The 21,680-nt window shown below is 39.0% G+C and overlaps 2 protein-coding genes across 4 annotated transcripts in view; one reads left to right on the forward strand and one right to left on the reverse strand.

Moving 5' to 3' along the window:
- The window catches only part of LOC145443796 (uncharacterized), a 67,845-nt gene that overhangs the window by 30,498 nt on the left and 15,667 nt on the right, over window positions 1–21,680 (reverse strand). For all 3 annotated transcript variants that reach the window (XM_080321754.1, XM_080321753.1, XM_080321752.1), the window contains 23 exons: window positions 20,697–20,792; window positions 19,827–19,925; window positions 18,818–19,030; window positions 17,042–17,248; window positions 16,915–16,983; window positions 15,123–15,230; window positions 14,846–14,947; window positions 14,213–14,311; window positions 13,405–13,611; window positions 12,608–12,682; window positions 12,425–12,532; window positions 11,708–11,809; window positions 11,354–11,452; window positions 10,790–10,894; window positions 10,571–10,684; window positions 9,872–9,964; window positions 9,548–9,646; window positions 8,351–8,467; window positions 7,629–7,733; window positions 7,087–7,188; window positions 6,475–6,597; window positions 5,573–5,702; window positions 4,418–4,629 (listed from right to left, as the gene is read on the reverse strand). In XM_080321754.1, the coding sequence (XP_080177880.1) occupies window positions 4,418–4,629; window positions 5,573–5,702; window positions 6,475–6,597; window positions 7,087–7,188; window positions 7,629–7,733; window positions 8,351–8,467; window positions 9,548–9,646; window positions 9,872–9,964; window positions 10,571–10,684; window positions 10,790–10,894; window positions 11,354–11,452; window positions 11,708–11,809; window positions 12,425–12,532; window positions 12,608–12,682; window positions 13,405–13,611; window positions 14,213–14,311; window positions 14,846–14,947; window positions 15,123–15,230; window positions 16,915–16,983; window positions 17,042–17,248; window positions 18,818–19,030; window positions 19,827–19,925; window positions 20,697–20,792 (2,784 nt within the window). The remainder of the gene's footprint in view (window positions 1–4,417; window positions 4,630–5,572; window positions 5,703–6,474; window positions 6,598–7,086; window positions 7,189–7,628; window positions 7,734–8,350; window positions 8,468–9,547; window positions 9,647–9,871; window positions 9,965–10,570; window positions 10,685–10,789; window positions 10,895–11,353; window positions 11,453–11,707; window positions 11,810–12,424; window positions 12,533–12,607; window positions 12,683–13,404; window positions 13,612–14,212; window positions 14,312–14,845; window positions 14,948–15,122; window positions 15,231–16,914; window positions 16,984–17,041; window positions 17,249–18,817; window positions 19,031–19,826; window positions 19,926–20,696; window positions 20,793–21,680) is intronic.
- Window positions 1,041–2,219, forward strand: LOC145443808 (uncharacterized). The gene is made up of 3 exons (XM_080321774.1): window positions 1,041–1,179; window positions 1,242–1,404; window positions 1,697–2,219. Exons 1-3 carry the CDS (start codon window positions 1,041–1,043, stop codon window positions 2,217–2,219), a joined length of 825 nt encoding a protein of 274 aa, XP_080177900.1.

Genomic DNA, 21,680 nt, shown 5'->3' on the forward strand with positions numbered 1-21,680 from the left:
CCGAACAACTAAAAAACACGTGTTGTTTGTCATGAACAGGGTTGTAATGACTCGAGGCATGACTAGCCACGAGTCCCGATGTTCTGATGACTCGAGTCATTTTATCAAAATCCAGAAATGACTCGACTCAAGTCAATCTATGAATTGACTCCACCTGGACTAGAGTCATTGCGCATGCCTCGAGATTCAGACGGCTAAAACCTACATTTCATTATAATTTCGAAGAATAGTATAGTAACTATTGGTACTGGTACATGAAAATGCGACCAGAAACTGCTAAAAGTGAGGAAAATTAGTATATTATCCATGTGAACCATTCGATATCACCAAACAGAGTTATGAAAAGTGGCTTTAACAAAATTTTAACTGGAAACAATGCAGTTAACACAATGACTTGGACTCGGACTCGAGTCATAATACCATGACTCGGACTCTGCTCGCCGACTTGGACTCGGACTTGAATCGGTGGTGAATTGAAAATGACTCGACTTGACTCGGAGCCTTGTGACTTGGTTACAACCCTGGTTGTGAGACATGATACTTGTCTGTTGTGCTATGTTCTTGCAGCCATATCTAGTTTAGACTGATCACTACCAACAGTGGCGTAACTAGGGGTGGGTTTAGGGCTCAAAACCTCGTGCTGTACTGATGTGGAATCTCGATCTGCTTCCGCTAAAATATATATCAATGTGTTGCTTCGGAATGAACTCTAGCTAGATCAATTAAGTTGGATAGTTGCAGATTAGGCTATATAGGTTGTTAGCTCTAGTTCTAGCTGAGCATTTTTAAAATCTAGTAGTTTGCACGAGTTCGTCTGCGATGCTAATCGATATCATGAGTAATTATGAGCATCAAGCCGCGATCACACTGAATCGAACATTCCAACGCGCGGTTTCGTTCTCACTCCAACCACAGCAACAGGGTGGCCACACTGAACAAAACAGTGAACAGGCTGCGCGAGTCCAGTAACCGCGCGAAAGTTTGTTTCCAGCGAAGCTTTCGGCTGACTACGCACAGGAATAGTTTACAGAACCGGAATAATGTACGATTTCGAAGAGACGCTGATTTCGTTGGTCAGGCAGCATGTGCATTTATATGACCAATCGACAAAGTCCTACAGGAAGTCTTCTCTTCGTGAACAGAGCTGGACAAGCATTGGCAAGGCCTTGAACATACCAGGTGAGAAATGAAATATTGTTTACTGTTATGTCTATCTTATCTTTTAATTAATTGTCGTACAGCAGAAGAGGCTAACGCTAAATGGGACTCTTTAAGGCAGAAGTACATGAGGAATCGCCGTGATGGGAAGAGACTGAAGAAAAGTGGAGCAGGGGCAAGCTTTATCAGTGAGTGGCCCCTTCAGAAGCAGATGGCTTTCATCGAACCGTATGTGCAGTCAAGAACGTAAGTTTGGTTCGCATACCATACCATCTTCCTTTCTTCGAATTGTCCTTATTGTTTCATCTCATTTTCAATAAAACACGAAACTTCCAACTTCATCGTTATATTTATTTAATTTATCTTTCATCAAATAACCTATGCCTATATGTTCATTATATCGCAATCAGTGTATTTATATTTGATGAAAATGTTATCAAGGGGATGATTAGGCCGTATGATGAATAATATTACGAGTCTATGAAATCATTGACTACCGATTTTCTCGCACACATTACAAATTCACTTCTTTTTGCAGGACATCCAGTAACATGGATAAAATGATCATGATCGAGTTAGTTCAGGAGGAATCTGTTTCTGCAGATTTAGATCCTGAAGCTGAAGCTATCGAGGCTCAATCAAATTCTACGGATCTGGAGTCTACCGGGGACGTGTTGTCATCTCCTACACAAGAAAGCTCTAGCTCTCCCTTGCCATCAGTCTCTTCAAAAAACTCAAGCCTATCAGTCTCTTCAAAAATATCAAGCCTATCAGTCTCTTCAAAAATATCAAGAATATCAAGCCTATCTTCAACACAGAACACAAGCATGACTCCCTCGAGAAAGCGTACCGAGGTGCTAGACGACTTTGATTCGCTTGTTCTCAAACACTTGAAAAAAGATGCTGATGAACTCGACTACTTTGCCAGATTTATCACAGGATCACTGAAGACCATCGAAGAACCTAAGAGATCTCAAGTGATAGAAGAAATTACGCAGTGTATTTCGAATGCGAAACGTAATGCTCTCACTGAACAACAAATCAATACATGTACTCAGTGAATTCAGCTGTAATGTTTTCATTGAGCTGTAATGTTTTCATTGAACAACAGACCAATACATGTACTCAGTGAATTCAGTTTCAGTGAATGATTGTGAATTCAGTTTCAGTGAATGATTGGATGACTATTGAAATAGTCGGTGTAGGCATTTCGAACGTTTTTTGCAATAGTAGTGGAATTTCCAGTATAATGATCCAGCGAACGATCCTCAGGAATGATATCATCCGTAGAACATTCGGTATAGTTGGGCGAATGTTTGAGCAGATAATTGTGGAGACAACAAATTGCCTTGACCATGTTATCCACATTTTCGACCTTTAAGGGGACAGGCTTTAGTAGAATCCGGAAACGTTGGACGAGGATGCCAAACGCATTCTCCACGACATGCCGTGCCCGAGATAGTTGTTTATTATAAACGTATCTCGGTTGGGCTAGGTATTTTCCAGGGTATGGTCTCATCAGGTGATATGATAGCGGGAAGGCTTCATCGCCAACAAATACATATGGTAAAGGAGGCTTTCCTGGCTCAACTTCCCGATCTGCAGGTAGCTGCAGTTCATTTGCAGCTAGTGCACGCCCAAATGGTGAATCGCGGAAAATTCCTCCATCCGATTCGCGTCCATAGCTTCCAACTTGAGCGAAACGAATCCTGTACTCTGCGTCAACAACCGCCATCAAAACCACACTGTAAGTTCCTTTGTAGTTGTAAAACAATGAACCACTATTTGCGGGACATTTCATCTGAACATGTTTCCCATCGATTGCTCCGACACAATTTGGGAACTGCCACAGTTCTTCAAACTTTTCTGCTATTTCAACCCACTCAGAAGCAGAGGATGGAGTTTTCATATATGTCCATCGCATGTTATTCCATAACGCCGTACAAGTCTCATGAACAATGTTGCATACAGTTGAGCGGCCGAGGCGATAGGATCCAGCGATTGTTCTGAATGAGTCCCCATGCGCGAGAAATCTCAAAGTGACAGCCAATCTTTCCTCTACAGAAACAGCTTTCCTCCAGTTGGTATCGAGTTTGGCGATATCTTCTCCAATCAGTTGGATTAGATAATGAAACTGCTGTGGTTTCATCCGAAAGTAGTCGAAATAATGAGCTTCTCTTTCTAATTCATATTCCTTGACCAACCTATGATATTCTCCTAGCTGTTCCCGCCGTTGTAAAATAGGATGCACCCAGATCGATCTGGCCTGCATCTTTTTTTTCATTCTTCTTCGAATGCACAAAATTGCCAAGGCTTGCTTCTGATCAGGAGTTAATATCATACTGCAAGGTATAAATACACTGCAAGGTATAAATACAGAGTCATTGATGTGATATGAAGATACAGAGGTACCCGCAACTCTGCCCAAAGCAAATGTACCACAGCACACAGATTTGTACTAACTACTGGATTTGAAAAATGCGCAACTACCGGTATAGAACTACTTAATTTTCAAAATGGGTAGTTTGTGCAAATCAGACTAGTTATATTACACCAATCGCTATGCAACAACATCACCAAAAGCCTTCTGTCTTTCTTGTCTAGTACCACAATCGCCATTCACATGCATCGCTCACTGCCCTCGTACGATATGTCAGCACGACAACCACATCAACAAAATAGGTACCATCGCCCTCTCGTCGCATCGTCATTCAGACGGAATCGCGCTCGCGATCATTAAGATAAAGATACAAAGAAATGCTCCGCCGCATCGATCGCTGTTGATCTGGTCGCATTGTGTGTGATCGACCCATCAGAGTGTGGAATATAGCAATGTAGGAGAGAATCACCAACACACACTACATAGCAATATCAGCGGTTCTAAACCGCTAGTCCGACAAATATACTGCAATTTCATTCTCAATTACAGAAATAAAACACCAAATTTTATACTAATATATAAAAGTAGCCTAACTTGGAACAGTGACAGACTTGATCTTGAGCTTATGGTTCATTTTTGACTTGACCTACATCACAATGTTGCGGATGTTGTACAAAACTATTTAAATGTAACCAGCAACTCGTTCAAGACCAGTAATATGCAAGAGTTACGACTCTTTAAACAAAATTTCATGAAGTTCATCAGTACAATTCAGCGACATTTGACAGCGTAATCGAATCCAGCAACCATGGAATTCGAATACCTTTCAAAAGAATGGTGGTTCAAAAGAACTATGCATAACAGGAATAATAGACATACCATGTTATCGGAGTCGGTGGCTTGACCAACGACAGTAACCAAGCGGTCCGTTTCTTCGATCAAAGCCGACTCATCGGAGTTGAATAATCCGTCAAATTGCTTCCCACACCGCTCGGAACGTTTGACAAAGTCCAGCAAGTCTACCGAGGGCGCTTGCCATTGGTGCAAAACAGCTTGCTGATTTGGGGCATAGTCCGAGACTGAGGAGGTTTCTATAAACGAATAGGAGCTGCTTGTCCACATCCACAAATCATTTTGAAACACTTGAAAAAGACAGATCATCCAAATTTTGGATGCCAGTGACGTCGTATTTGAAAATTTAGAAATCTCTACTAGTTGCCAACGATTACCCCTGACGAGTGTCGGTTGAACATATTGCGGTTTATTTCAACATGAATACATTATTCAATTGTATATTGCAGTAGTTCTGTACCTCCAGGTGTCTTTTCAGAGAAATACTATGATGTCATATTTTTATATTGATCCTGAAAGACAGGGTCGCAACCGAGAAGATACGTGTCGGGCCGTCGACCCTCCTTTTATAAATAGAAACCCCTATTTTCTCAATGTCAATTTTATCTCCAATATTTAGGCTCCATCAGCAAAGCTGAGTTCTGTGGCTCCCTCGCTTTGCACTCAGCATTTCTGGGATATCATTGGAGGGGTGGTGCAAGACTTAGAAAGCCTTGAAAGGATATTTCTGTACCTTCCTTGGCCAGCGGGATACGTATAACATGCACACATGATATGCATAAGCAAACATTCCACATATGTATATCATGAGACAGAGTATGTAAATACTGCAAAACCATAAAGGACAAAAATATATAACGGCCTATTCCTATCAACTAGTAGATATTTTAAAGTTCTTACATAATGAGTTCTGTTGATGTTACTACCAGTTGCTGACGATTACCCCGGACGAGTATCGGCCGAAACTATTTGGGTTTATTTCAATATGAATATATCAATCAATTGCACAGACATGCCAATGCGTAATTGTTTGGAAAAGACAGTATTGGTATGTCTTGGTGTCGGACCATCATGAGATGTCGGTTAAACACCAGGACAATCACAGTCAATAAAGGTGGAATACATAGCACTATTTGCAAGCGGGCAACAGTAAACTTTCACAAAAACAATGCAGATGATTACCAGACCGACGATCATCTTCGTCACCTTCGAGACTAAACAAAGACAGTGATTCGTTGATTGAAGATAGACTGGCCATGGAGTCATGCCTTTGAATTCGGCTTCTTCGACCTTGATACTGCTGGTATCCGACCTTCAACATACAAATCAATCAATCAATTTATTATTAACAATTTCATTATTCCAACACACCACAAGACTGTGATACAATGAAAAGATAGGAAGATATCGAAATGACTTGGAGTAGACTTTGAAATCAGACACCCAACTGGGCCTAGGCGATGTAAAGAGGATTGCACACTGAATGAAAAGTAAAAAAGAGGATCACATAAAAAACAGGCAGAAAAAGAGGTGTCATGTGACGAGAGGCGAGGTCGTGGTCCAGTAAAATAAAGGGCTAACTGGTAAAAGCATGAATTACTCCAACAGCGGCGGGCCCCTTTCCAATGATGCATCTGTAGTTCTAAATATCCTTCTATTGGCAAAGGAAATTGGCCAAAAAGGCGCCGAGACACTGAAAACAAATTTCATTTCTAAATTTCGCTAATTGAATTGTTATGTTGGATAAAAGATTGCTTCAAGCCAAATTTGGATCCATTCCTACCAGTAGAAGCAGTGAAATTCCGAACTGGAATTTCGACCCTTTTTGGAAATTATAGTATTTACAGTGGCATATTTCACTATCTCAAGGGAAACTTAAAATCTAATCAGTGAAATTGTGAAATTTTGAAAAATAAGTTTTTTGATCAGACCATTCTATTACGTATCAACAATATTTTCCGGGAGGTTGAGCTTCAAAAGTACGCCAAGTGATATTGATGCAACAAAGGGTCAAAACATCCAACATCACATCATAGAAATTAATAATATCTCACGAAACAAAGTGACAAAAACGATATACTCACTGTTACGGCTCTGTAGCGATATACCAGGTCGAGCCTAACATTTTCAACCCTTGGCCTTTTGCCAATAATTGTTATGTTTTTCCTTGCGTTGATCTGGCCTCGAGTACCAGTTTTAATCTCCACCTTTTGAAAAATATGGTCAAGTTCAAAGAGTGTCATGATAAGGGCGCAATTGGAACTAGGGATGTCATGTCGTGTAGGTAAACGACAGGCAACAACATAATTTCAATGGCCAAATGTTGCTAAAATACAGCCTAATATCAATCCAAGGAAGATATCACCGTCAAGTGTTTGAACTAAGCAAATTTATGCTCTCTCAGTGAAAAACTACACAGAGTTGAGACTACTGTTTCTGAACTAAGATAATTTCACAGTAACACGTTAAGCATACCTCCGGATTGCCTGAATTTATCAATAGAAACGAGTAAATGGCAACCCTGATCGACTAAAGAAAGTCAAGAAACCATCAAATTGATACATCACAACTCTTAAGTATTTTTTGGAAAAATCAGCCACAGTGATTTTTAGTGCGAAGCAGCTGTACATAATTGAGCTTTGGCGACTATAACTATTCAATCCTTTTAGTGACGAGAAAGTGCAGTGTTGCCATACACGATGTTGTGATTGCATCAATTTGATATTTCTTCCGTCTTTTCCAATCATTTTTCCCATCTCCGAATCATCGATCTTCATGTCGAGAACGCAATAATTGTTCTGAAAATAATAAAGACCACCCTAGGCAAGACTCGAAGCGGCAAATTAAGCAGCAAATATTCGAATCACAGGTTGCCTATATGTCGTCGAGCGCTGAATAACCCTTATAACTGAAAAATCTATTGGCAATCTTTGAATTAATAGCTGTCTTGATATGTTAACTAAAAGAGAACTTTCATGAGCTGTGAAACATTTTGCAATATATCGGAGAGACATGAAATTCCAAAATATAAAACCTGTAGTGTTATGGAGTGTATGCATATAAAACCAATGGGATTTAGGAATAACGATTAAACACGACGCGAGTTCAAAATTGGGCAGGTAACGAAATAACAGGAACGAGTTCGAAATCTGCAAGAGATTTATGTAATTTTTGTTGTGAAAGATAAAAATTCACAAGCAAATCATTTTCTCAGGAATTTCGATGATTAATTACATACATAAGTTAGAAGTTGTTTCACCACTTGGACATGGCCTTCCTTCAGTGGTGGGCCGTCACCTTTGATAACGAGCGCAGGAATTTGTCTTTCGACAGTTACAGTCACCTGGTGAAGAGAATATAGTGTTACGACTAAGGATAAAAACGGCATTTATTGGAAGTAGTGATAAGCTCGCGTAGTTGTCATAACGAGTACAGGAAATGAGTGTTGATCAAGTTAAACTTCCACTGTTTTATTTGCTGCCGAACGTAAGCTATCGATTTCAGTTTTTCTCATCTTAACAATGGCATTAGTGATCCATAAAACTCGACTCAAATCACAATACTCGATTTGAAATCAAATAATCCAGAAACCAAATAATGGGAGAATGAATTTCAAAACAAACACACTAAAAAGGAAGCAGTCACATTGAAAAATTAGGTCGAAATTCAATCCCCTTACTTTCCACAAAATCCACATGCTCAAAACTCGCCAAACCTCAATAAACACATATCGAGTCAAGTGGGAAACACATGACAGATCAGTCAAAACGATCAGCGCCCGACTGAGTGTAAGCCTTGTGATTGTGAGTATCTCATGATAAAAATTTGTTGAAAATCGCATATTCAAAAGCACGAACTAGTACAAGTTGGCAAAACCTACTTGAGAAAAACTACCTCACTTACTGGACCACGTCTGAAAAGTGACATCAATGTTATCATCACGTAAAAAGAAAGCGTCACCTTGCTGTCGACCTTCTGTTGTATGTCCCCTAGCGCTTCCCGCGAATTCATCAAAACTAAAGCTTGCGAACCCGTCAGCGGAACAGAAATCGTCTGCATTTCGTTACGCAGTCGCCTCTGTCAAAATAGCAATATTTTGAATTTAGATTCATTAAAAATATCTGGTTTCTTTGAAAACTCGAGGACGAATTTCCATTAACGAATTGCATATGGCAGAGCGCAAGTCGTTCTCTCAAAGTATACGTTGCCGAATACTGCTGTTCATTTATTGATTGGAGTTACGATAGGGGGATTTGAATCATTGTAAAATCCGCGATACAGCATTAAATACACTGAATCCGTGACTTCTTCTATAGTCACAATTTCATGTCGGAAAACCAGGTAGTATGAACCAAATTTTACAAATGATATCTCAACGTCACCGACACTAGAACTAAGTGCTGAATACAGAACTAAAACAACAATGTGGTACCGTAATTTTTCAAATATAGTACTCCCCAATGTACAATAAGCACCCTTAAAATGGCGTGTAAATTCTGGGAAAAAGCCTGTACCTGTGTATAGTACACACCCTACATTAGCAGTACATGAATAGTTATGTTTTAGTATTCAATGTCATTCTGTTTTGCATTACATAACGATAGTAGATAGCCGCCAAAGCCTGCGACACGATAGTTCAGGCCAGCGATATCTTGCGCACGAGGCCTATTACAGATGCGATTGCTCAGGCTAACGATTACGTCTTGCGCACCAGGCCTGTTGGAGATGAGACTGTAGTGTTCAGGCCATCAATTACATCTTGCGCACATGGCGATTGGCGTGTTGTATATGCGATTTTTCAGGCCTGTGGTTGACGTGAGGGTTGCCGCGCGCGCGTGCTGCAATCCATGACCTATTTTCGCTCACGTACAAACGGCAAACCGACTCGGAAGGATCGCTTGCTGTTGTGCAGCGCAGACGCTTCTTGCAAATTGGCAGCACGTACCACTGATAATACAAATTACTGTACGCAATGGCTGAATGCGATGCGCGAATAAAACAAACATGAAGAACGGTGTGATTTCAAGTTATATTTAAATGGAGATTTTTTTCAAGGCTTGTTGTACCCATGCATAATGAGCACCCCCCGATTTTAGGACAAAAAATCGGTAAAATTTTGCGCATTATACATGGAAAATTACGGTACTTGACAAATACCTTGATTTGTAATTCCTCGCCCATCAATTTTTCAAGAGTTTCCACATTGTGTAACGGCCCAGTGAAAATAGCGCTGTTATGTTTGAAATCTATTCTGACCTAAATGAAACAAGAATGTTGAAGAATGAGTAAAAACTAGGGTTACTTATTTAATCTAATCACTCGGACTCAGGTACTCGATTTGGCCCAGCCCTAGTATAGAGTAACAATGAGTGATGCTCGGAATACTCTACTTGAATCCCATGACTCCATTCGGAATCTGATCACTCAGGTGCTCGATTTTGTACAGCCCCAGTCACAACGCCACATACTAATTGCACTTACTTGAGAATATTGCGATCGCAATAGCGCCACAGCGCTCTTTACGTCCTCCTTCTCATGTGGGGCGAAACGTATCACAGTTTTGGAATTGCGATCCTTGAAATAACATATACTAAGCGATGCTGCTGAGAAGACATGAGAAATTAGCAAAATTCTACATTCAAGTTAGACTTTTGGACAGTAAAGAACCCATTTTCAGTTTGCAGTACGTCACATAAATATATCTACAGTAATTTCGGATGGATTACATGATTAAAAGGAATAATTCTTTGAACCGATAACAGACGATATAGATAATATTAGGATCTTGGTTGCTTTCACACCCTATTTAGCGTCCACTTGCAACGTAATAACGTGTAATAAATAAAATTATTACGTTTCAATTTGACACTAAATATGGTGTGAAAGCAACCAAGATCCTAATATTATTAAAATGAGTATATCTACAAAACTTTAAAATGCATTTTAATGAAATATTCGTTTCCTAAATATATTTAAACTTGTGAAGCTTATCGAGCTGACACTCTCGTCAAGCTTTGAGTTATAATTTATCTATAACAGAAAATAAGTTAACGTTCGACATGACAAAGTTGCGTTTTAGATTACTTCAAAGCAAGGGGTAGGTTTAATCATGAAAAAAAAAACCGTTCAAGTAGAATGAGCCAGAAAAAAATCGACCAATAACTGTAGCATATTCGATACCCGATGACTAATCATTTTTTGAATATCTTCGACAGCATCACGAACCCCTTCTTTAATGCCTTGCACTTTCACGTCACAGCTGTCAGAATTAGCTGAAGGCACCATGACGGAGACCTATCGTGACAAAGAGAAATGGCTTGAAATATAGTCGGGATTATACTGCGTCATAATGTACCAGAGGTGGAACCTAGGTAAGCAAGCTATTACAGAATACTTTACCTTAAAACATTCTTGCAGTCTTTTGATGTTGCTTCCTTTAGTTCCAATAATGCAACCGTGCAGTTGTCTCTTGACAGGTATTACCTCACATGTGAACTTTGATTCCTGCAACACAGCTATTAATTGAGATGAGTGCAATCGGATTACTACATATAACTGTGCATTCGGCTTCCTCGGGTTCTAGTAATATGCTGTTCAAAAAACGCGTTATCTAATTAGACTAATTAGAGTAAATGCAGGTAATCTAAATCTAATCTAATTTGTGAAATGTTTCTTTGCTCTGATTCTAAGCCTACTTAGGAAATGTTTCTATGATCTAATTTGAATTCCAATCGAATTTCTGGTTCTCTTGACAATGCTACAGGAGAAGTTCCCAGTGACAAACAAGGCAAGTTTGCCCACCCACTGACAATATTGCCATAGCTCGGAAGACACTTGTGCGATTGGTGGAACCACGGATTGGTATCACATACTGTCTATAATTTCATGAAACTATGATGCAACTTTAGTATAAATACTCACATACTTGAACATAGGAAGTTTTTGGCATAGCGAGTGACTTACCACGTCAGCTACAACTCCGCGTATGAGATTCGCATATATGCCAACTTCATACGGATGACCAGTAAGCACAATCTGATCCACGACACAGTTAAAAGCAACCTACAATACAAGAAAACCGGCTGACGTGAAAAAAATGACGGATTAAAAAGTACTCAAGTCCGATAGCTTCCTATCTGATTGGTATATCGCATAGTACAATGTGCAAGGAAGGTTCAATACAAGTGATGACCAGGTGTGTAAGCAGTTGATCGCAGGGTGGAGAATTTAGACATTGCGACTAACGCAAAATGACTAATACCCTACGTGACTGCTGTGAAAAAACGAAAGGCAAATATACGGAAACAGTAGAATCACCTCCATCTCAGGAAACTTGGGTTGTTTTTCTCTCAATGAATCCATGACCATTGGCTTCAGCCAGTCTTTCGCAGAGACGTAATCGTGCTCCCTTTTGACTACCTAACAAACGGATGACAGCAGCGTCAATTAAATCAATTTATTTCAAAGAGTGCAAACATTATAATGGGTGTGTCAAGTATACCTTGAAACTACGTAAAGTGGGGCTATTTCCTTTTTTGAATGAAAAGATTGATAAATTCTAATCCATCACTGTTATACCAAGAATAAGTGAATCAAATAAATACGTATCATCAACATATTTTCATCCGAAGTATTTACATAGTCGGGTACATAATTGATTTCTCTCTCTCTCTCTCCCAAATTCTATCCACATCGACAAAAGCTCCCCATGACCATCACCGATCAGTGTTCCCTATAAGCATCTCAAAAATTTATGTTTGACATGATCATCAACTGTGTCCAGCATGAAACTCGATAGAAGCCTTTAGGGTCAGGTCGGTGTAACGTAGGATTTTGGTTGAAGGTTAGGCGTTTAGCGTTAGAGTTAGGTTGGGGTATTGTACGATTATGGTTTAGGTTCAGAATGGTTCATTACAATGTGGAACACCAAACATTTTGAGATGTTCATGGGGAGCCTTGGTGATGGTCAGGGGAAACACTTTTCTACGAGTATACGAATTGAGGAAGCACACTAGACCGAAAGAGCCACTCAACCTCATTTAGAATGTCAGTCTTTGCCGTCTCTCTGTTGCCTGGCTTTCCTCTCACTGACATTCCATTCTTCTTTTTTGTGATCAGTACATCATTCTCTTTTTCCATCCGCTACACAGTAATTGAGAAGGGAATTGTGATGAATACATAGACTGGTAAAGAGCGTATTTTCAAAGGTATACAAACTTTCATGAATTCTGTGCAAATCCTAGGCAGCCGATGCTGAGGTATGGTAAAGAATAGCTCTGAATTCTTCAATTCCTGCAATAAAACACAGATGTAGAAGTAACGTCGTACATTTCAACTCAAGTACTTTTGAAGTTGAAGTGCGCATACCAATGAAAAATGATTAATGACACCAGAAATAGGTGCAATTTTCTAAACTAAATCCAGTTACTCGGGGTTACCATACATCCTCTCTAAGGAGGATTTGACCTCCTTTTCCCAAAAATGAAAAATGTCCTCCAAGGACGCCAAAATGTCGTCCTTTTTTCAATTTGTCCACCTTGGACAGCCAAGCGATTGTACAGGCACACCTAAAAATCGCCGTAAATGCCGCAAAATATGGATTTTGATGGCATATATTTACGCAGCACAACAGTATTCCACTTAAAATTTCCAAATTACCCGTTTTCTTATATGATATTATAACTTTCATGATTTGTAAGAAGTGCCCTCTTTTCCCACAGTTACTGTGGTACAGGGATGATTTTTCCCCATTGGTACGACAATATCACTGAGAACAGCAATGCGAATGCAAACATAACCGCATACTAAACGGAATTTCAAGTCTAGGAAAGTAGTTTTGCTAAAAACGTAAGTAGCAGCGCACATATTCTAAAAACATAACCAAATAAGTAGGCGAAACCTAAAATTCACTGCCGAAAACAGAACTGCGATACAAATCATCTATTTGACACAAAATTCCGTTTTTACACAAATTTAATATTGCCACAAAACAGGAATGGATAGTAGACACACACCCATTCTTTGACAAACTTTTCCACAGCAGATTTGGCCTGAGATACTTGCTTCTTTTTACCGCGCAACAACACAGCGCAGTTGTTGGATTTCGGAGGAGTGACCTCCGCAAGAACGGTAAACTTGTTTTGCCACTCAAAAACTTTGCAGCAGTCCCCCACGGTCAAAACGGGATGAAGATTCTTCTTCACACTTATTCGAACTTCGACCTAGAATAAAGTACAGTGATTTGTAACTGTTGTTACTTATTAGGAATGTCACTTTATACGAGTGGTACACACTACTCAAGCACCACCAAGGTCTAGTGGCCGTACAGTAGACTCTTTTGCTAAACCTACTTGTAACAACGCCTGAAATATATTCGTATGTCTTGCGTATATCTGCGTCTTAAGAAGATCTCACCAGGATACAGGATTCCAGGTTAAGTAGTCAGCCAGCTAAACCTATAATAATTTGGTTAGCTATACTTCTACTCCCAGGAAATATATACCCTATAACGTTGCATGGTACCTGAGCGATATCTTAAACGCTACTACGTTGCGTACGAGGACTTTCGACGTTGCCATCGAACTATCAATTTAGTAGCATAAAACTACTGATTCGATAGAATCAGTAGACTCTTTTGCTAAACCTACTTGTAACAACGTCTGAAATATATTCGTATGTCTTGCGTACATCTGCGTCTTAAGAAGATCTCACCAGGATACAGGATTCCAGGTTAAGTAGTCAGCCAGCTAAACCTATAATACTTTGGTGAGCTATACTTCTACTCCCAGAAACAACATACCCTATAACGTTGCAGTATCTTACCATTTCAGCAACTTTATTCCTCAGAGACTCCGCCACAACATCTCCTTCTGACGGATGGCCCTCCAATATTACACGGTCAGGCATGCTTCCAGAATCAAGCTATCGAATAATAAGAATTCGGGGGAAGGATTATTACATCTACCTTGACAGGGATGGTATATGGATTGGATGAAAAAAATAAAAGATTCGACCCAAAACTATCAAAACCGACGACAACATGCCTACATTCATGGGTTTGCAAGAGAGAAGTTGAAATAGTTAGGGTAACATACCAACATCACAGTAGGTTATGATAGTCCTAATATACTTCTCATATGTACTTGTGTAATTTCTTTCTGTCTTCTGCTTGGAATTTTATTAGTAATTAGTGAAACTCTACTACTACTACTACTACTACTATTTTGACCACACCTAATTACTACAGCAAGAGGCATGCAAAATGATGTCGAACCAATATCTAGTGGAAATAATTGTATATATATATAAAAATACAATAACTCATTGAAATAGTATGTCCTTGATCCAGCAGAAAATCCGGATGTGAATCAAAAGATTACAATACAACATCACAATTTCGAATGCGTCACCAAGCCACTGATGTCACAAGAATGATAATTCTAGCAGCAAAATTACCCGCAATTCAGGAAAATCCCGACGTTTCTGTTCCAAGAAGTCGGAAATGAGTGGTTTCATCCAGTCGGCAGCAGGGATAGAATACTGGCGATGGATAGAAACCTACGTAAAATGCACAACGGTAGATGGTTTGTGAGAGATTCAACTTTTAAATCAATTTCCGGTATAGGTAGAGACATAGTCTCCAACGAATTTTACGACCTGATCCCAGCATTTGGGACAACCAACATTGACCGGCCTGTGTCTATTTGAAGCTGCAAATAACAAATCGGTTTACCTCAGCCAAAATATCTCTGTTTGTTTTCTGAACATCTGATTGTCTGCCCTTTATGACAACTCCATTCGCTACTTTTGAGATCTGCACATTATTGTCTTTTTCTGATCTCTGAAAACATGATATGCAGCATAAAAGTCATTATTTGACTTAGAACTGTATTTAGTGAATGTGGGAAGTGATTCCAACGCAAAATGTTGACACAAAGCAAGGTACAACACTGGAACATCGATTTGATTGCCCTGTGGTCCATGCTTTCAATTCCTGTGATTTGCAACTCACAGTACATGTCATCGAGAGCATATCTTAATTTGAATACTTGCTGGTCAACACTGCATATGTTTACTTTAATTTATTGACTGGACACTTTGACAACTCGTACTGCTGCCGCCATTATCACGATTGTGATGATTGGAACTGGTGTGGTGTCAATGTAAAAGTTAAGCTTAGTAACAAGCCACATTGACGTTGGCTATGTGCCCAAATGAAAGCAATGGTTAACAATACGATAGTATTCTTCAGAAATCAATTTCAACATGAACATGATTGGAATAAGAAATAATGACATGCGGTAGAGTAAACGATATCGCGCGGTCTGAAAAGTAGGATTTCTGTGCTAGGGCTAGTCTAATGCAAGCAGGACCGCACAGACGAACAGGCAAGCTAGTGGATATCACATTGGTGCCAGTCAAGAGTGAACGGTTTAAAAAACTATGTCTCCCTTCAACAAAAATTATACATAATTCCGATGTTTCTGTGTAACGTAAAGAGGTTTGTAACCAAGTCCCAAGTCAATCTCACTTTGATAGTTTTGACTTGAATCGAATCGAGTCATTTTCAATTCACCGCCGAGTCAAGTCGGAGTCCAAGTCAGTGTGTAGAGCAGTGGTTCCGAACGTGGGCGATATCGCCCCCCAGGGGGTGATTTGGCGGCCTAGGGGGGCGAAAATGACGAAGGGGGCGATGACACGTTAAAACGGCTATATTGGAGTCAAGTCGGAGAAATGACCTTTTTTTTTTCAATCAACCCACGGAAATTTCGTTGCAAAAGCGTAAAATTCGACAACGAGCTGAAAAGTTACCCTTTTTTTTTTTTAGTCAACCTGCCGATGATTACAGTTTGTATACCGATTTTTCGTTTCACGAAATCTGGGGTCGATGATCGGCGTCAAGCTTGAAAAGGGGGCGATGAGTTGAAAAAGGTTGGGAACCACTGGTGTAGAGGCCAGAGGGTCGAGTCCACTTCATAGCATTGAGACTCGAGTCCGAGTCCAAGTCATTGTGTTAACTGTTCTGTTTTGAGTTCAATCCGGTCTCTCTCTCTCTCTCTCTCTCTTCTAACAGTTTCTGGCCCTATTTTCCAAGTATCAGGAATGGTAGACGAAGTACCAATAATGTGGTGACTTTACTATTCTTCGAAGTTACAATGTCTGTTTTAGCCGTCCTAGTCCGAGTCATGTACAAAGACTCGAGTACAGGTCGAGTCAATACACAAATTGACTCGAGTCAAGTCGAGTCACCAAAAAATTGTGACTCGAGTCATTACAACCCTGAACGTAAATGAAGCGTGTTTCATGGAGCAAACATTTATTGATTTTTACCAGAGCAAGAAATTTGGGGAGCTCAATACCTTTTACAGTGTTCCAATACTATTTACAGGTATGACAAAAGATTCATCACGAGGAGCTCGAGTGCGAGCCACAAGAATTGTCAAACCATCACACACGATTTGGAAATACATGAAATTGAAAAGCATTCGTCATGTAATGAATGTAATCAAACCTATTTCACTGACCTTGATGAAATCATCTTTAAGTCTATGTAATCGCTGCAAAGGCACGTGTAAAGTGGTGTCGTTTTTCCCCTGAAAGCAATATATCTGCTGGCAACTGCACATACTATACAGTACATATTGTACATACCAATTGCTGGATAAAGCTTAATATTTCAGATTTTGCATGAAATAGAGCATTGTTCTCCCCTCTGATGAAAACTTCACAGCTGCTTGAATCAGGAGCAGGTATCTCCATAACAACTCCATATTTCTGCTGCCATTCATTAACTTTGGAACCGTTTTTCCCGATTAGAGCACCGTGCAAGTTTTTCTTCACATGAATGCGGAATTCACCCTTAAAAATGAGAATGTTTACATAGTGTTCATGAATTATCATATTTACTTTTTTAAGAGGTGCAAGGCAGTAGGGATTCTTTACCGGATTAAATTTGATCCGTTTTGGGGATTATAAAGCAGCATTTCGCTTGCATTTTAAAAGTTTTAGTATATTTTTCAAACAATAAATTATGAGTGGGTTGGTCGTTAGGGGCAACCACTAGAATGACATCTGCTGAATCGACAATTTCCGGCTCAACCTATATTAACGAAAAGAGAGGTAGTATGAAACTTTTGGTATGTAATTGTAAAATGTAATGTAAAAAATTCCCGTTGAAGGGATAATATGGGTCACAAAATCTATTACACAATGATGAGAAGGCGAACACTTTTATAAACGAGCAGATCTGATCCTGAACATGATAGAAATACATCAGTGGACCTAAAATACTATTTATTGTATTTTCTACTAATTGCAAGATTGTATTGACCAGCTATATTACATTGGTTGGCCAATGGTCAGTTATGCCGAATGCTATCCCATGGGATGACTGTGAATGCGCTTAATATCTAGGGTTACGCAGTCATTTGAAAAATTATCATTGTCACAGTTACTGAATGAAAACAGAAGTTTAGATTGGACAATTTTACATATTCTGTGATGTTACGCCATGAGTTCCAACTAAAATCGCAGGTCTGATAGTCAAACTCGCATGCTTATTTTGCCACTACATAGCTTTGCGTCATAAAAGCATGCGGCGGCTTTCATCGTTGTGAAAATCAACTCCAGAAGTCTAACTTCAGCAAAATGATCCAAGATACCGTCGACCTCAAACTGAAACGCACTATGACAGTGGTTCCCCACCAGTTTGGCAAAAAGACATGCCTTTAAAGGTCCAAGACAGAAACGTTTAAACTATCACGAATGCGGACCGTATTACACTTTAGCAAAGTACCAATGGCCACTTCCGTCTCAATTATTCAACACCAGGAGTGCTGTTATCTAGTCAGTAAATAAAAAATGAATGATTCGCCACTTTCCGTTGTGGTAACATTGCGAAAAACTTGGTATGTTGTCTAACAATAAATAATCAGGCCGACTTTTGACTTGAGTTGATAATTTGAAATATTTTTCACAGTCAGACAGATTTTAACTTGAAAAATAAAGGTAAACACTTTCATAAGTTATGTAGGACTCGGCATGACTTTTTAGGGCTTACGAGTAATTTGGTTGAGAGGTCCAACAAAACCGTCTTGTGAGCTGCACTTTTAGCACACTTGGGCGAGATTTAAACAAATCACAAGGGAATGGTACGAATAGGGAAGATTTCAAATGGCATTTATACATACTTCTAGCTACAAATCAGCCAAAAGGAACAAACATAAAATAACGAAAAAATAACCTTCCTTTAAAATCATAAATTTGGGAACCACTGCAATATGAGATCATTTTATGGCTATAAAATTGTCCAAAATTTACCGGTGTGAATAATCAAACCAATTCAACGGTTACAAGTTGTCTGCTAGTGCAGGAGTAAAGTCCTACTCGCCTATGCATCAGAATAAAGCTTGTATTGTCAATACTAACCAGTTGTGCAAGAAAACCTTCTATTTCAAACACTGCATTCTGAAGATATGCAACAGGCCCAGTAATAAGAATGACTCCTTTTATGTCATTATCAGCAAGCCTTGGGTCCTTGGGCAATATCTGGATACCAACTCCATATCTCCTCTGCCAGTCATTGACTTTTCCGGTTAAGGCGTAGCGAAAAGGTTTTTTCACACAAATTCTTCTTTCTCCCTGAACGTGATTGAAGTATGTTCATCAGTACGAAATACAAAAGTCATAACTTGGATCAAAACAGATAACTCTAATCATAAATTTAAGGTGTAGTCTGTGATCATAAGTAGAATAGCTTTTGAAATACATTGTTGTATGGGCCAGTTGATAAACACCTTCCGTGGTGTTAGAAAACTTGTGCAGTACACTTTGCTCAACATTTCCTGCAGCTGGTGAAGTACACTTATCCTGAGTAAGATACATTTATATATCGTAATGCCTTGAATACAATAGTAGATAGGTAACATAATTGTTATTTCTGAGTATCAACGATTAATATTTGCATGAGATACAGGTCTGAAAAAGGACTCGCATAAGACACAATTTTCCAATATTGGTCTTGAATTCAGAGAAATCAAAAACAAATATATTTCAAGATGATGTTACAACTTAGCAATAACACCCATCTCTTGCATATGTAACCGCAACATCAGGAAATCTGAAAATTCACAATTTCTATCGATAGAATGAAAATAATGACATTTGGTTCACGTTGTGATTCAAATTTGCCCTTGTGATTTCAATAATAGATGTGAAGAAATATATTCCATTACTGCTCATTATCTTCATAAAACTGAGTCACGCAAATGCCCAAGCAATCATGTGCAGACGATCTGCATTAGTAAGATAGCTAAAACAAATTAACAGCCCTACAAAATAAAGGGATGCGACTGAATAAATATGATCTATAAAATAAAGTGTTTAGACAAAATAAAAGAGCATACATAACATAAAAAATCGACATGACGGAACTCACAAAAACTCGAAGAACTTCTTCAATCTGATTGCCAACTGGATGCACAGCAGCTGGGTGTCCGCGAATGCATATACTACCATTGTCCCAAGATATTTCAATCTATAACATTATCAAAGATGAAGTAAGTTGGCAACTAGATAACAATGTTATACACTTGTAAATTCTATCTCAGTAAATAAGAGGAAATTGCAATCAGGTAGTTACATATGCAGATATGAAAGCTGGCTGATACAAACCAAAACATTATTGTGGATTACCAAAATAGAACTAACTTGCTCTAAATCAGGGGTTCCCAACATATAGACCATGAGCCTTTTTCAGGGGGCGGCAGCATGAAAATATTTAACATAACTATATCAAAATAAATAAATTTTAATTCAATAAAAATAAAGTGAACTGTTGAAGCTACAGGGCTAAGCAAGTTATACCCTAAGCGTAATGAAATCGTTGCAGTTAACATCAACATATTGCTGTAAATGCGAGTTCCAACTATGTTACTTCAAATGCAATAAATTATTAGCACATTGTCTTGGATATCCAGTATGACATGGACTGTTTCTTTCCACCAGCAGAGTAGAACAAGCAACACATTAACTGCATATGTAATAACTAATTAATGTGCTATCATATCTATTTTGTATGCTATTTATATCATTTCATTTATATATATCATTATAACGTTTCTTAATTTATCAAGTGGTCGAAAAAATAGGGAAGGGCATCGTTCTTTTAAAATTGTCGAAGGGGACCATGGCGTAAAACATGTTGGGAGCCCTTGCTCTAAATTATTTCACAAATATATCCGGAAGAATAACGGTAAACTTGAAATACGAATCCATGCAGTCATGGAAAATACTCAATTAAACATACTTCAGGAAAAGACCTTTTCGCTTCCTCAATTTTGAGACGGCATTCATCAAAGACCCACTTGGGAGCGATATAATTCCTTACGTCGACTCGAGAAATCTGCGGAGATTTGGTCAGTTGTTAGGTGAACTCAAAACAGACGACGGTAGAAGAATGCAAGATTAGAGTTACAAGTTCAACTTGAAATGACTGAATTTACAAGTGACCGGTCAACAAATAAGTCGTGTGCTAAAGCAATTGTTTATCACTATGTCACAACTCAACACATGGAATCACAATGCTTTCCAGCATAAGGATGAAAATTATTTTTCTGATGCCCACGTAGGAGAAATTTGTCACGCACAAATAGGAGACTATATGTAGACAAATCGCCATGCATTATCACGTAAATACAACCAATTCCCAAGAAATAGATAGGACACCAGATAGGACTTTCATGATACACTGTGATTGTGTGAGAAATTCATAATAACTGCTACGCTGTTATACTATACTCCCGTATTCACATGAATATACATTATACATTACATATACCCATCAGATTTTGTGATACAATTGATGATACACGATGTTCTTGTACGAATGTAGGTGCCACTGTGATTGTGGCTAATTGGGAAGAACGTCAAAGCGTTTGCAGGAACGCATAAATCAGAAGTCCTTAGATTTATGAGAACGCGCGCATCACGCTTTGTGAAAAGCTCACACTTGACTCATCCGATCAAGCTTGATGCGGAGAGATCAAAGGTCATAAATTCTGCTAATGGCAACCATCTGTTGGATAGGCTAATCCCGTTTGTGCGAATAATTGTCGAGACGACAAATTTCGCATCATCGGCGGTGGACACTGGCATTTGTGTGCCTTGAAGTCGACTTTTATCAAAATATACCAACCAAGGCTGTGTCAATAAAAGGAGTTTGTGTATCATCTAAAAATAGTACATTGAACTCTCTCTTATTCGAAATTTCATGCCGGGGAGTGGTGACGTC

Source organism: Botryllus schlosseri, chromosome 7, assembly GCF_051294905.1.
Source record: "Botryllus schlosseri isolate E-star chromosome 7, Bs_hap1, whole genome shotgun sequence".
NCBI lineage: Eukaryota > Metazoa > Chordata > Ascidiacea > Stolidobranchia > Styelidae > Botryllus > Botryllus schlosseri.